General features: G+C 32.5%; 1 protein-coding gene across 2 annotated transcripts in view; it reads right to left on the reverse strand.

Moving 5' to 3' along the window:
• LOC110028162 overlaps positions 1 to 15,618 on the reverse strand; it is a 37,153-nt gene that overhangs the window by 8,255 nt on the left and 13,280 nt on the right. For both annotated transcript variants that reach the window (XM_020729904.1, XM_020729903.1), the window contains exons 6-7: positions 9,852 to 9,933; positions 9,594 to 9,649 (exon numbers count right to left, since the gene is read on the reverse strand). In XM_020729904.1, coding sequence (XP_020585563.1) covers positions 9,594 to 9,649; positions 9,852 to 9,933 — 138 coding nt within the window. The remainder of the gene's footprint in view (positions 1 to 9,593; positions 9,650 to 9,851; positions 9,934 to 15,618) is intronic.

Below are 15,618 nucleotides of genomic sequence, written 5' to 3' on the forward strand. Positions count from 1 at the left end.
TAAAATTTCTGAAGAACAGGAGAAATGCAATCATCAATGGGAATTCAATAAACCATTGTTGGCCATCACTTCAGATGCACATATTGCTCTATTACAACCAACATGAACATGAGGATCCACTGTGCCATTTGCAAAATGACTGCATGTCCGCTCTGCTCCAAATTTTATCTTGAAATTGAAATTAAAAAGGAGCTCACACTGTTGTAATTTCAGTCTAACGACTCTTTGATCCATGAACATATTAAATATGTTGATCATTTGAATGAGGAAAATAAGAGATTAAAATAAAAAATTCAATCGGAAGAAGAAAAACAGCTACACGAAAGCTTCAAGGAACTTTCTTTGCATGATAAAGACAAAGCTATAATTGAAGAAAATAAAGAAGATTTAACTCAATTCATTGAGGAAGCCAGTGGAGTTAAAGTTCTATGTGAAGCAGTCAAATAACGAGCCCAAAGAAATCCAAGAAGAATGACGAATCGACTTTACAATGTAACTGTTACCTTTGAAGTTCCAGGTGTTGAAAGATTTCATCTTAAAACTATTATTGATACTGGTGCAACAACTTGTTGTGCTAATATTAATAATATCCCAAAGGAGACCACTGAGGAATTAAATTATCAAGTCAAGTTCAGCGGAGTTAATTCAACCACTGAAGCTGGAAAGAAGATTAAAGATGAAAAAATGTATATTGAAGAACATAGTTTTAGAATTCCATTAATCTTCATTATGGACATTAATGTAGTTGACGGGATACAAATTTTAATCAGATGCAACTTCATAAGAAACTTACACGGAGGAATGCGCGTAGAAGGAAATACTGTTACTTTTTACAAAAAAATCATGCATGTCCCGACAACTCTAGATGTAGAAGTTGAGACAAAACAAATCCAGGAGCTCGAAATGGATCACAGTTTCTTTCTGGAACTATAGTCTCCTGAGTTTGCCTGGAGTTTCTGAGAAAACAACTTCACAAAGAAATTTCAGCCGTTACTAAATAGATTAAGGAATAATGGCTACATCGGTGACAACCTTTTACAACACTGGTCGAAGAACAGAGTAGTCTGTAAAATTAAGATAATCAACCTTAATATTACTGTACAAGATAAATCTTTGAAACACATAACGCCAGCCATGCAGTTGCAATTTGAAGAACATGCTAATGCGTTGTTTAATCTCAAGGCTATACGTTCTAGTACAAGCAGACACAAAACCACGACAATCATCGTACATTCAGGCGTAACAATTGATCCTAAAACAAAGGAGGTGAGGGGTAAATAGAATACCCATAAGGATCAATACTCGTTGTTAGATATAAATAATTTAATTAAAAAGATAGACAACAACAATATATACTCAAAATTTGATCTTAAAAGTGGTTTCTATCAAGTAGCAATACATCCTGATTCAATTGAATGAACCACTTTTTCAGTACCTACAGGACTTTACGAATGACTTGTAATGTCTTTCGGTTTGAAAAATGCATCTGTCATTTTTCAAAGGAAAATAGATAATTGTTTCAAAAATTGCTAGAGTTTTTTTGCTGTTTACATTGATGATATTATCATTTTCAGTACCTTTCGGTTTGAAAAATGCATCTGCCATTTTTCAAAGGAAAATGGATAATTGTTTCAAAAATTACTGGAGTTTTCTTGCTGTTTACATTGATGATATTATCATTTTCAGTAATAATGAGAAAGAACACAGAAAACATCTTGAGAAATTTTTAGAAATTGTCGAGAAAGAAGGATTAGTCCTTTCACCAACAAAAATGAAAATTGCAGTTAATGAAATTGAATTTCTTGGAGCTGTTGTCAAACAAAGAAAAATAAAACTTCAACAGCATATCATCAGAAAGATTGCGGACTTCCCTGATGAAAAATTAAAAGAAAAATAAGGTATGAGATCTTGGCTCGGTATTTTGAACTATGCAAGAAATTATATTCCAAATCTTGGAATATTACTCAGACCATTATATTAGAAGACCTCGCCACACGGTAACAAGAGAATGAAAGAACATGACTGGAAGTTAGTTTGAAAAATCAAAGATATTGTTCAAAGGCTTTCTAATTTGGAAATACCACCTTCATCTGCATACATAGTCCTTGAAACAGATGGGTGTATGGAAGGATGAGGAGGCATCTGCAAATGGAAGTTAGCCAAAAATGATCCAACCAAGGACCTCTGAGAGAGTTTGTGCATATGCAAGCAGCAAATTTGCAGTAATTAAATCAACAATTGATGCTGAAATCTTTGCCTGCATGGAGACTCTGAGTTCATTAAAGATTCATTATCTTGACAAGCCTGAAATTACATTTAAGAATTGATTGCCAAGCAATCATTTCATTATATCATAAATCTGCTCAAAATAAGCCATCAAGAATTCAGTGGTTATATTTTACAGACTTCATCAACAAACTGGGCATCACTGTCTATTTTGAACACATTGACGACAAAAACAACGTACTCTCTGACTCATTATCTAGATTAACGTTTATTTTTGTTGCAGGTGATCAAAGTTTAGACTACTTATTTCAGAAAGGGAGATGGATCCCAGAAGAAATAAAGGAAAAGAAAAGACAAACTATTCTGAGATCTTTTCAGAAGCTGAATTCAAATGGAAGGTCAAGACAGATAAACCTGCTTTTGAAGAACGATGACATCGTTTCAAAACCTGCCGTCCTAATGAAGAAACACAATATAGAAAAATTCGAAACACAAGCTGCAAATATTGGGAAATGCTATGGTCAACATTCGACCACCCAATTAACATCAATGTACAATCACAACTCCGAGGAGTCGCAAGAATCTATGAGAAACAACAAGTCCAAACTGTTATTGAAGAACTTAGCATCCTCAGAAACATCTATGCAATAAAGTCCATGTATTGCAAATGTATGTCTACTAAGGATAACGTATGAAGCAATCTTGGACCATACGTCTACAGCAATGAGTCAGAACTCAACAATCTAATTAAAATTTTAGAATTACTGATGCAATAGGGACTGAATAATTGCGTCTGATTGGAATCTACTTTGCAGTAGTGGTGGACCCCTCCATCATCTGATGTTTCTTTCACGTGCTTGCTTTTTCTGAATGCTTGTAATAATTGATAGTGGTGGACCCCCACCATTATCTCTTGCTGTGTGTAATTATTTTCTGTCAGTGGAGAATCTGAACGCTTTACTTTATTCTCCACTACTTTCCGCCCATGGTATTTTGCATTCTGGCTCCGGTTTTGCCAGATGACTTATCTATATAAGCGTCATTTGTATTGAGTTGTAGACACCGGTCTTCAACCAAATGCCTACTTCTCTAAGCATCTGTAATATTGTAAGCATTCATTGCTATTAATATCATCTCATTTTGTTTGTTTTGAATACTTCTTGTGATAATTTTCGTCAAAAATTCTCTGTGACCCCAAGACGATGATCCTCCTTTTACATTGTATGACTTATCTATACATGTTATAGATAAGTCATATATGCTGCTGCTTCAATCCAAATTACATGTGTTAATACAACTAGTTCTTGTATAACATCTAGGGCTTATTATGGTTCGTCTGCATGTCTTACATCGAAGAGATGTAAGGCATCAATGTAAACACGTAAACGAGCAAATCTTGTACCAGCTGAGACAAGATTTGATAAAGACGTAAACACCCTGCCTATGAAGTTGACGGCTCTCTAATTTTATTCATCACATGCGTGATTTCTTTGTAAAAAGTAACAGTATTTCCTTCTACGCGCATTCCTCCATGCAAGCTTCTTATGAAGTTGCATCCGATTAACATTTGTATCCCGTCAACTACATCAATGTCCATAATGAAGATTAATGGAATTCTAAAACTATGTTCTCCAATATTTTTCCATCTTTAATCTTCTTTCCAGCTTCAGTGGTTGAATTAACTCCGCTGAACTTGACTTGATAATTTAATTCCTCAGTGGTCTTCTTTGGGATATTATTAATAATAGCACAACAAGTTGTTACACCGGTATCAATAATAATTTTAAGATGAAATCTTTCAACACCTGGAACTTCAAAGGTAACAGTTACATTGTAAAGCCGATTCATCATTCTTCTTGGATTTTTTTTGGTTTGTTCTTTGACTGCTTCACATAGAACTTTAACTCCACTGGCTTCCTCAATGAATTGAGTTAAATCTTCTTTATTTTCTTCAATTATAGCTTTGTCTTTATCATGCAAAGAAAGTTCCTTGAAGCTTTCGTGTAGCTGATTTTCTTCTTCCGATTGAATTTTTTCTTTCAATCTCCTATTTTCCTCATTCAAATGATCAACATATTTAATATGTTCATGGATCAAAGAGTCTTTAGACTGAAATTACAACAGTGTGAGCTCCTTTTTAATTTCAATTTCAAGATAAAATTTGGAGCAGAGCGGACATGCAGTCATTTTGCAAATGACACAGCGGATCCTCATATTCATGTTGGTTGTAATAGAGCAATATGTGCATCTGAAATGATGGCCAACAATGGGTTTATTGAATTCTCATTGATGATTGCATTTCTCCTGTTCTTCAGAAATTTTAACTTTATATCTCCATTCGAAATCTTCCTTCAACATGTATATTATCTCTTCATCTGAGCAGTTTTCTAGGGCAGATTTTATATGCAAGATGGTATTGATACTACCTTCCCCTTCAGAGATAGAACAGATAACATCAAATGAATCTTCATCGAAACCTACTGATAGAACATCATAATTGTCTGGTAGATCCAAATTGCTAACAATAGCCGCTCTTGCCATATTTCCTATTCTACTTTTACATTCTCGAGCAAAATGACATTCTTCTCCACAAATGTAACATCTACATTTGAAAGATTTTGATTTGTTACCTGACAACGAGTATTGATCCTTATGGGTATTATCATTAAGAGATCGGTAATTAAATACCATTCTCTCTTTACCCCTCACCTCCTTCTTTGTTTTAAAGCCTTTTCAATTTCATCACCAATTACTGGAGACATTTTTTTAAAGAATTTGGATGATAAATCTTCGCTTATGTACATTCTCCCAGATTTTGTAGGAAGTGTTTTGTAATCATTCATGTATTCGAACATATTTTTAATTTCAGAACATACCAGTCTTTCAAGGTCTAGATATGTTATATTTTGTTCCTCTGTTGATCCCTGGAACGGATCTTCAAGTAATATAACATGACGTATATGAGAAAGTACATTTTGAGGATCATCAGCAGCATCAATCAACGCCTCATATTCTCTTTCGTATGTTATCCTTTATTGTATCCAAATCTTCTTTTCAACTTCGCCAAGAAGATTTTCAATGTACAACACCTTAGATCTGTTATCAGCAAATAGTTTTTCAGTCAGCAAATTCAACGTGATTGATTCCCATCTTGAAATTACATCGTCATATAACGAGAAATCATCAGGAAGAACAAGTAGGACTCCTTGTGTACTGTTTGCAGAGGGAAGATTCCACATGTTATCTTCCTTTAACACGTATATTATCTCTTCATCTGGGGAGTTTTCTAGGGCAGATTTTATATGCAAGATGGTATTGATACTGCCTGCCCCTTCAGAGACAGATAACATCAGATGAATCTTCATCAAAACCTACTGATAGAACATCATAATTGTCTGGTAGATCCAAATTGCTAACAATAGCCGCTCTTGCCATATTTCCTATTCTACTTTTACATTCTCGAGCAAAATGACATTCTTCTCCACAAATGTAACATCTACATTTGAAAGATTTTGATTTGTTACCTGACAACGAGTATTGATCCTTATGGGTATTATCATTAAGAGATCGGTAATTAAATACCATTCTCTCTTTACCCCTCACCTCCTTCTTTGTTTTATGATCAATTGTTACGTCTGAATGTACGATGATTGCCATGGTTCTGTGCCTGCTTGTACTGTTCTTGAGATTAATTAAATACGTATAACCTTGAGATTAAACAACGCATTAACATGTTCTTCAAATTGCAACTGCAATTTTTATAATCATGTCAAACTAGTTGTATTAACACATGGAAGGACTAATCCAATCTTTTCAGAAGCTTGATGGTTGTTGAGAAGCATCTAGGGCTTTTACTATGTATAATGACTTAGCCTGTTAATAGGATATTACTATACAATATAACCATGGATTGAACCCAATCGTTCAATTAGGCAGATTATTCAAACGATGTCCGCTCTGCTCCAAATTTTATCTTGAAATTGAAATTAAAAAGAAGCTCACACTATTGCAATTTCAGTCAAAAGAATCTTTGATTCATGAACTTATTAAATATGTTGATCATTTAAATGAGAAAAATACGAGATTGAAAGAAAAAATTCAATCGGAAGAAGAAAAGCAGCTACACGAAAACTTCAAGGAACTTTATTTGCACGATAAAGGCAAAGCTATAATTGATGAAAATGAAGAAGATTTAAGTCAATTCATTGAGGAAGCCAGTGGAGTTAAAGTTCTATGTGAAGCAGTCAAAGAACAAACCAAAAAAAATCCAAGAAGAATGATGAATCGGCTTTACAATGTAACTGTTACCTTTGAAGTTCTAGGTGTTGAAAGATTTCATCTTAAAGCTATTATTGATACCAGTGCAACAACTTGTTGTGCTCATATTAATAATATCCCAAAGGAGGCCACTGAGGAATTAAATCTAGATATTACTATGGGACTGTATCCAAATCTACATCTGCTTTAAGCGCCATTGTAAAACAATAATGAGGAAGAACACAAAAGGCATCTTGAGAAATTTTTAGAAATTGTTGAGAAAGAAGGATTAGTCCTTTCACCAACAAAAATGAAAATTGCAGTTAATGAAATTGAATTTCTTGGAGCTGTTATCAAACAAAGAAAAATAAAACTTCAACAGCATATCATCAGAAAGATTGCGGACTTCCCTGATGAAAAATTAAAAGAAAAACAAGGTATGAGATCTTGGCTCGGTATTTTGAATTATGCAAGAAATTATATTCCAAATCTAGGAGTACTACTCGGACCATTATATCAGAAGACCTCGCCACACGGTGACAAGAGCATGAAAGAACATGACTGGAAGTTAATTCGAAAAATCAACGATCTTGTTCAAAGGCTTCCTGATTTGAAAATACCAGGGCGACTAATCTATTTAACTCACACTCGAGTTGACATAGCCTTTGTAGTGAGTGTGGTGAGTCAATTCATGCATTCACCTGAACCTACTCACTTCGAAGCTGTATTCTGAATTTTGAGATATCTCAAAAGAAGTCCTGGAAAAAGAACTTTTGTTCAAAAAGGAAGAACATCTTCTAATAGAGGCCTACACAGATGCAAATTAAGCAGGAGACGTAAATGATAGAAGATCCATATCAGGTTATTGTACATTTGTAGGTGAAAATTTGGTTACTTGGAAAAGTAAACAACAAAGTGTGGTAGCAAGAAGTAGTGCTGAAGCAGAATTTCGCTCGGTGGCGCAAGGACTCTGTGAAGTATTATGGATAAAAAGACTCCTGGAAGAGTTGAAGATTCCTATATCAGCACCTATTAAAGTTTACTGCGACAACAAGACTGTAATCTCTATAGCTCATAATCTAGTTCTACATGACAGAACAAAACATGTAGAAGTTGACAAATATTTCATCAAGGAGAACATAAATAGTGGTGTGATATGTATATGAATACATACCCACTTGATAGTCAAACAACATATATTCTAACAAAAGGTCTTTCCAAAGTGCAACACGAGAATCTAGTTAACAAGCTTGCACAAGCTTGCCATGGCCATGAGTGACATCTTCATGCCAGCTTGAGGGGGAGTGTTGAAAGATCTCACAAATAATGATGATTATATTTCATATTTGTAGTAACTCTAAATTTAGAGGGTTATAAATGTATAAGGGAACTTAGGAGTCTCTAGTTAATCTGTCTCCTTAATTACAGAGAATAGCTGCCTCTTATATTTGTTATCATCCCTTTCCTTACCTACTGTATTCTGTTTTTATTGTTTTCCTTACCAGTATGTCCTGTAATGAGTATTTATACATCTCTTTGTATCAATAAGAATAAGTCTTCTAATATTTTTTCACTATATTTTCATATATATATATATATATATATGTGTGTGTGTGTGTGTGTGTGTGTGTATAACATCAGGAATAAAACTAGCAATGCAATTTTGACTTGATTAATGAGTAAGAGTTTCTATATGATAGTGTCATTAGAAATATAGCCAGCATTGCAATATAAACATGATCGAAAGAGAAGTTTTATTATGAAAGACCAACATATTCTCTGCTTCTTTGCCACGTTGCTTTCTAATATATTAAAGGGAGACGCAACATTGAAAATTAATAGAAAAAAATCTGGCAAACTATGTAACAGAAGAAAAACAACATGAGATCTATAAAGTTGCAAACATGAATGGCACAAAAAACTTAATTAAACCCCCCCCCCCCCAGAAAAGAAAAAAAAATAATTATTTGATTCAAACAACAATTAATTTGAAGTATTTGTAATCATGAAATTAAAAATGAAAAAATTATATCATTAAAAAAGTCTATTCTGATAATTAAAAAAATAACGCAGATAATTGCAATAATATGTAAGCGTACATATTATAATCCTTTACATCTCCAAAAAGATATCTTTCCAATATGCACATTCCCTTAGTACACAATTTAAAGTTCATGTTATCCTCAAAATATGCATATAAATTTTTAATCATATAGTAATTTAATCCAATGGAATTGATAAATTTATACAATTATTCTTATTTGCTAACATTGTTTCTTAAAATGTGATGGGACATGAAAAAAAATTGGGGCATTTAGATAAATACCACACAATTGTTATATATATATCTAACACCCAAACTTCATTGTTTACATTTATAGCACTCAAATCTTTAATATCAAATAAAAATACCACTATTACTAAACTTTTAAAGTGAAATACACATTTTCTTGTGTAAGTGTTAGAAATATAAGAAAATAAAGTTTAGCTGTTACGTAAGTAAATACATAAAAATGGTGTGTTATGCATGTAAATTTACCAAAAACTTTTCAATATTTCATTATATAAAATAATATTGAGGTTTACAGGCATCAAAGAATAATTAAAATAATAATCAATTGAACAAAATAAAATGCGGTTCAAAAAATTAACAGATTTCACATTTTTCAAAATATATAGTAAAAAAATTGTTCTAAGACCCTTGCTTAAAAATTCATTTAAACATATAGTATATACGCTTTAATACATTGTGTTAAAATTGTCCAATTAACCCGATTCACACTCCCTCCATTGCTATTTCCATAGTACTATAGTATATATGCTCTAATGCATTGTGTTTAGATTGTCCAATTAACCCGATTCACATTCCCTCCATCGCTTAAACACTTTCCATTTCCATAGTACATATAAGTCCATGTGCTTGCCACTTTTTTCTTATTGATTGCTATTTTTCTCCTTGTAACACCTTTTCTTTTCTCTTTTCTTTCCTTCTTTTTTACTGCAATTTTCTCTTTCCTTTTATGTCATTCAAAATACAGAGTAGATAATTAGAAGCTGAGGATAGAAGTTAAGAGAAGAGAGAGAGAGAGAGAGTTCCAAAAAGGTGATACCTGATCCAAACAATACATAAAATCCTGCGGAGACATCTATTTCTGATTTTTCCTCCCTGTTTTGAAATTTATCAAGCGAAACCAATCAAAATATAAATAATAAAAGTATGAAAAGTAATAGGACTGGCCACAACTACATGCTTTCCTTGCATTTATACACAGGACCCACGTCAACGCATGTTAATGCATTGAAGCTAATATCATAACTTTAGAAGATTGTTGTAATTATTTGGTTAGAAAAGCTTCATAGTTTCTAACCATGTGTATCTGACTAGTATGTGTTTTGGCCAATGCTCTGGGTCCCAAAAATGCTTGTGTATCTCTTCATGAACTTCAATATCTATTAAAAGTTTGAAACAGGATTAGTGATTTCATTTAAATTCAAATGATTTTATAGTTAATCATCTAAAATAGGCCAACAAAATATCAACATGGAGCAAAACTGTAGAATAAATTTATCAATTAAATGCACATAACTAGTTCCAAAGCTTACAGGGAGTCGCAAGAAAGTTTTCAATAAGAGATCCTTAAAGATTAATTGATAGATGAAAAAAATGCTCTGATACCAACTAATTTAATATAGAGAATCGATTTAATTTGATGATACACCATTAATGTCTTCCACCTGCTCTTGACTTTTAGTGCCCAGTAATTTGGAGGGAGAAACCTACCTTGATAATATGGGGAGAATCTTGATTCTGCGAAGGAACCAATAGAAAGATTATTTTCCGGCATAGGGGGCTGTGGAAGTTAGAAAGACGATGAAAAAGACCATGAGAAAGGAAGGATTTAATTTGCAACAGTATCAGAGACTATGAAGACCAGATGGGATTTCGATTGGAGAACACCCGAGAGAGTGGATATTAAAAAAGAGAGCACAAAACCAATCAAGAGAAAGAAAAGAATCGCTTTGGTGTGAGATAGAGGAGAAAGAAAAAAAAAATTCAATCAATTTATCACCCCATCATTAAATTCAAGCTATAAAGCAACTAATTAAAAATATACAGTTAAAAGATAAAAATAAACTAATTTAACTTCAATTTTAATTCAAATATAAATAATTCTAATTAATCCTATCTAATTTAAAATAAAAAAATTCTAATATTAAATAGAATAAAATCTAAAATCAATCTACAACGATAGAAAAGTCTATGCATAATCTTCTTGTGCATCAATTCCTCAAGGACCACTACAATCTTCTCTTAAAGAGCTTTGCACCCCTTTCATAAAAATTGGTTTCCATAGTGGCAATTGCAAAGGATCGCAAAGGAACAATTACATAAACATTTTTTGAATCTTCATCATATGTTGTCTAAAAATAGAAAGCTAAATTTGAAGGATTTGATTTTATATATCACCAACATACATCTTTAAAACAACAACAAGCCAGCATCCCATTAAGGCCCTGTTTGGCACAGCTTTTTCAGAACGGTGTAACAAGCCAGCATCCCAATAAGTGGGGTCGGCTACATGAATCATTTTTACGCGTTTGTTTCGCACGTTCGTTTGGCGGCGTTCTGAACGCAGCGTCCCGCGGTTCGGTTTATCATTTTTTTATAAAATATGCCAAAGTCTTTCAAGGTCTACCTCCTAACCTGATCAGATGGTCAATGTTTATAAAATATGTCGAATCTCAAACATCTACACTCCTAACCGGATCATCAGATGATCGATGTTTAATGTGAAAAAACCATTTAAGACGACTCTCTAATTTTATCCATCACTAAAGCTACACCAATTCTATCACAAATATATTCATTTCGCATTTTGTCTCCAAGTGTCAAGCCACTCATCCACCTAAAAATTCTCATCTCGGCAACACTTAACTTTGTTTTATGCTTATCTTTTAAAGGCCAAAATTCTGTGCCATATAGCATTGCAAGTCTCACCATCATCATATAAAATTTTTCTTTAGTCTATGCGGTACTTTTCTATCACACAATAGGCCTGATGCATTCCTCCACATCAACCAACCAAAATCTACTAATAACATCCGCAACTATATCACATCACTTTGAACAATAGACCAGAGATATCTAAAGCGATCACACCATTTAATGATTTGATCACTTGTACTTACAACTCTGCCACTAGAGCAACTACTACTAAAACTACATTCCATGTGTAAGATTTTAGTTCTACTCAAACGAAGGCCTTTAGTCTCCAATGCAGACCACCATAATTCAAATTTTTCCTAAACTTTTTCTCTAGTTTTATCCACAAGAAGGATATCATCACTGAAAAGCATACACCAAGGTACATCCTCCTGTAAAACCAGTAAAAGCATCCATAACTAAAGCAAAAAGATATGGGCTTAAAGCCGATCCTAGATGTAATCCAATTGAAATAGGAAAATATTGGGTCAATCCTCCTTCTGCTTGAACACAAGTAACAACTCTAGTATACATATCTTTAATGACCTGAATATTAGTCATATCAACACCTTTCTTCTCTAGAATTCTCCAAAGGATTTCTCTTGGAATCATATCGTATGTTTTTTCTAAATCAATAAAAATCATATGCAGATCCTCCTTATTCCCTTTGTACTTCTCCATCAAACCTCTCAATAAATGTATAGAATACATAATAGACCTGTCTGGCATAAATCCAAACTGATTATGAAAAATCTTTGTAATACGTTTCAACGTATATTCAATTACCATCTCCCATAATTTTTATAATTTTAAAGTAGTATAACACATCAACTTAATTCACCTATAATTTGCACACTCTAGTGCATCCCTTTATTCTTAAAATGGAAACCAAAATACTCTTCCTTCACTCCTCATATATCTTTTTAGTTTTTAAAATAATATCAAAGAGTTTAATAAGCCAACAAACTCCCAAATCTCCTTAATATTTCCACACTTCAATTGGGATATCATCAAGTTCTACTGATTTTCCACCCTTAATTTTTTTTGAAGATTCCTCATTTTTTTACTAATACGACGATAAAAAAAGATATTTTATTATTATTAACAATATTAAGATCACAGAAACAGAATTTTTAGCATCACAAAATATTCTCTTAGACTCCCTCTGGACACCATATATTTTTCCCAGTTCTTTAAACTTTTACATTTAAACAAATTTTTATAATACTTCTTATATTTTATTTTTTCTTACAATATTATTCAACCACCCACTGATTTTATTTATAGAAAATTTCCCTTTTGATTCTTCAAGGACATCTTTTGCCATTTATTTAATAGTGTTTGTTATTCATCCCACAAAGAATTTGTTTCTTCACAAACATTCTAAATCTTGAAATCTTGAAGTTTACACATAAAAATAATTTTATTTGTCTTTTAGGTGCCCCCATCTAATTTTATGACAACGATTCTTAATATTCATTATCTTACAACTTTTCATCTTAAAATTCTGAACTAATAATCGTTGTTGAATACTTAAATTCTCCTTAGGATTGACCTTATAATCTTTACATTCTTGACGATTTATACTTTTCATAAGAAAATAATTATTAGATCCATTCTTACACATAAAAATATGCTCATCTACTTTCTTTAAAAAGTATTAGCAGCAACAAAATCATACAATAAAACAAAAATCTAATGTCTCTACCTTCTTCATTGATCACTCCAAAAACGTAGCCACCATGAATATTTCTAAAATATTCTACCACTCTACCACCATGTCCATTTAAATCTCCTCAAATACAAATTTTTTCTTCAAGAGGTATCACTTGTATTAAGCCTTCTAGGTCATTTCCAACGTGAATACCAAAGCTTAAAACCTAAATCAATCTATTTAGTCTTTTCTTCAACCCATTAAGTTGCTAGAATACATAGGACATTTATCTTCTTATGAACCATAATATCAACTAAGTTAATTAATTTTTCGATGAGAGTACCTACCCATATTCCAATATCTTATCCTAAAAATAGTTTCATTAACTAACTTCTTTACTCGCATTCATCCGCAATGGGGGAACCTTTGCTTATTTGATACTACACTTACACGATGGTGTAGCAGCCCTTACAAACTTGTCACTGTATTCAGGTCATACAACGCGTCGCTTCCAGGAGATGCCCTAGCATTTATAAAAGGATCTAAAGGCTTCATATTACGATTTTTTGACAAATTTTATGCTGTTTCTCGACTACCTAACGTAACTCTCCACTTTTCACATCTGGAGCTTGGGACCCAAAAATGACAGTGTTCTAAAAACATACAACTTTATTTGATCAAAATCACAGAAAATACCATACTCATATGAGGTTGATAACAATGATCATACAAAGTCAACATGTACTTCTTGAGAGGAATCAAACCATAAATTTGAAACATGTGAATCAACCTACATATCTAAAGAGAAATCATGTAAAAACATTGGGACTATAAATTAAAATATTTCATCATCTCAAAGATAGCAACAGATATTTTATAGTCAACAATAAGCTCAGACATAATCTCAAACTCCAAAGATAGTCTTTGGCATAATCTAATAATAAGGATTAGCAAGATGCTTAAATACTAATGATTGATTAGAATCATGAAGTTTATATGCAGAAGTTGGATAAACACAATAGTAATTTACATAGATCAACTCATCATCAACATCATGATTTTGAAAAGGTGGAGGTGATACAACTGCCTAAGCTTTTGAAATTGATGCATGCTTCGTAAGCTTTAGAATTTGATAATTTGAAGTATAATATGATTAACCATTAGATAAAAATGTCTTTCGATTTGAATGGATGGAGAAATCATATAAATAACCTCATAGGACCTATGCTAATATCTTCCATATACTTCAGGAGATACTCATAATATAAATATTAATAGCAATAAAAAATTTCAAACATTAGTGATGATTTATAATATCCATAAGATTGTTGATGAATCTGAATGTATTGTAATTTATCATAATCATGTGTCCATTATTTTGAGCAATCAACATAAGGGGTGTTTATATAGGTACGAATATTATCAAAGCACAAAGTGTAATGTGATTCACAAAACTTTATTTTTTATTTGAAAGCGCAAAGTGCAAAGTGCAGAGCGAAGCGGCAGCGCTTTTATTAACCAAAACACTAATTTGATATATAAAATTATAAATGTATAAATACATTAATGAACAATTATAAAACATAACCTATAATTTAAATGTTGATATAAAATAGATAATAAGAACATAGTACACTAACTAACTTGAAGGCAACAATTGATAGAGAATGTTTAATTCTTTCGAGAATTACAAATTTAAAGTAAAATAGTATGGTATTAATTTAAACTTGCTCTAAAACCTAGTATTTTTTTGGTTCACCCTCATTGCCTGAAAAAGGGGTATTCACATGCATACCACCCTATGTATTTACATATCTAACAGCCAAATATAATATGTAAAAATTGAAGTTTAGGAATTGGATATGTAAATACATAGGAATTGAGATGTACGATTGAGTAAATTATAGACTAAGCCAAAGTTGAAGACAGACCGTAGTGTTCAACGTGCACTTTGAAATCTAGGTCGAAGTCAAAGACGAAAATCGACTCCCTTGTGCTACTCTAACTCTTGAACACAAATGTACGCTCCTTGCGCTCCTTCGAACACTTTGGCTGAAGCCTTTATTTACTCTTGCTATTCTGTAAAACAGACCAACTGGTTTCAGTGCTTTGAAGCACGCTCCAACAAGTCAAAGCGAGCATCAAATGCTCCGCTTCACTTTGCTCGTGACGTGTGCTTTTAAAAACACTGATAGGTACCTGTCGGTCAACTTTTTCGATAGATATAGATTTGAAAATATGAAATATGAAAATAATTTTGGAAATTTAATTTAATATAATAAATATATAGTTTGAGTTTTAAAAGTAGTATGTTTTAATTTTAAAAAAAAAATGAGACCAAGTGGATCTCATTCGTCCAATAGTTTGCATAATCGTGTCTGATACCGCGAATACTACACTTTCCCGAAAGATAAGTATAGACCTCGGCGATAGACCCAATCCTGCAAACTAAGAGATTTGTGACATCCGTTTAGTCTGCGAACCTTTTATATATGAC

The sequence above is a fragment of the Phalaenopsis equestris genome, unplaced genomic scaffold (assembly GCF_001263595.1).
Source record: "Phalaenopsis equestris unplaced genomic scaffold, ASM126359v1 Scaffold000496, whole genome shotgun sequence".
Taxonomy (NCBI): Eukaryota; Viridiplantae; Streptophyta; class Magnoliopsida; order Asparagales; family Orchidaceae; genus Phalaenopsis; species Phalaenopsis equestris.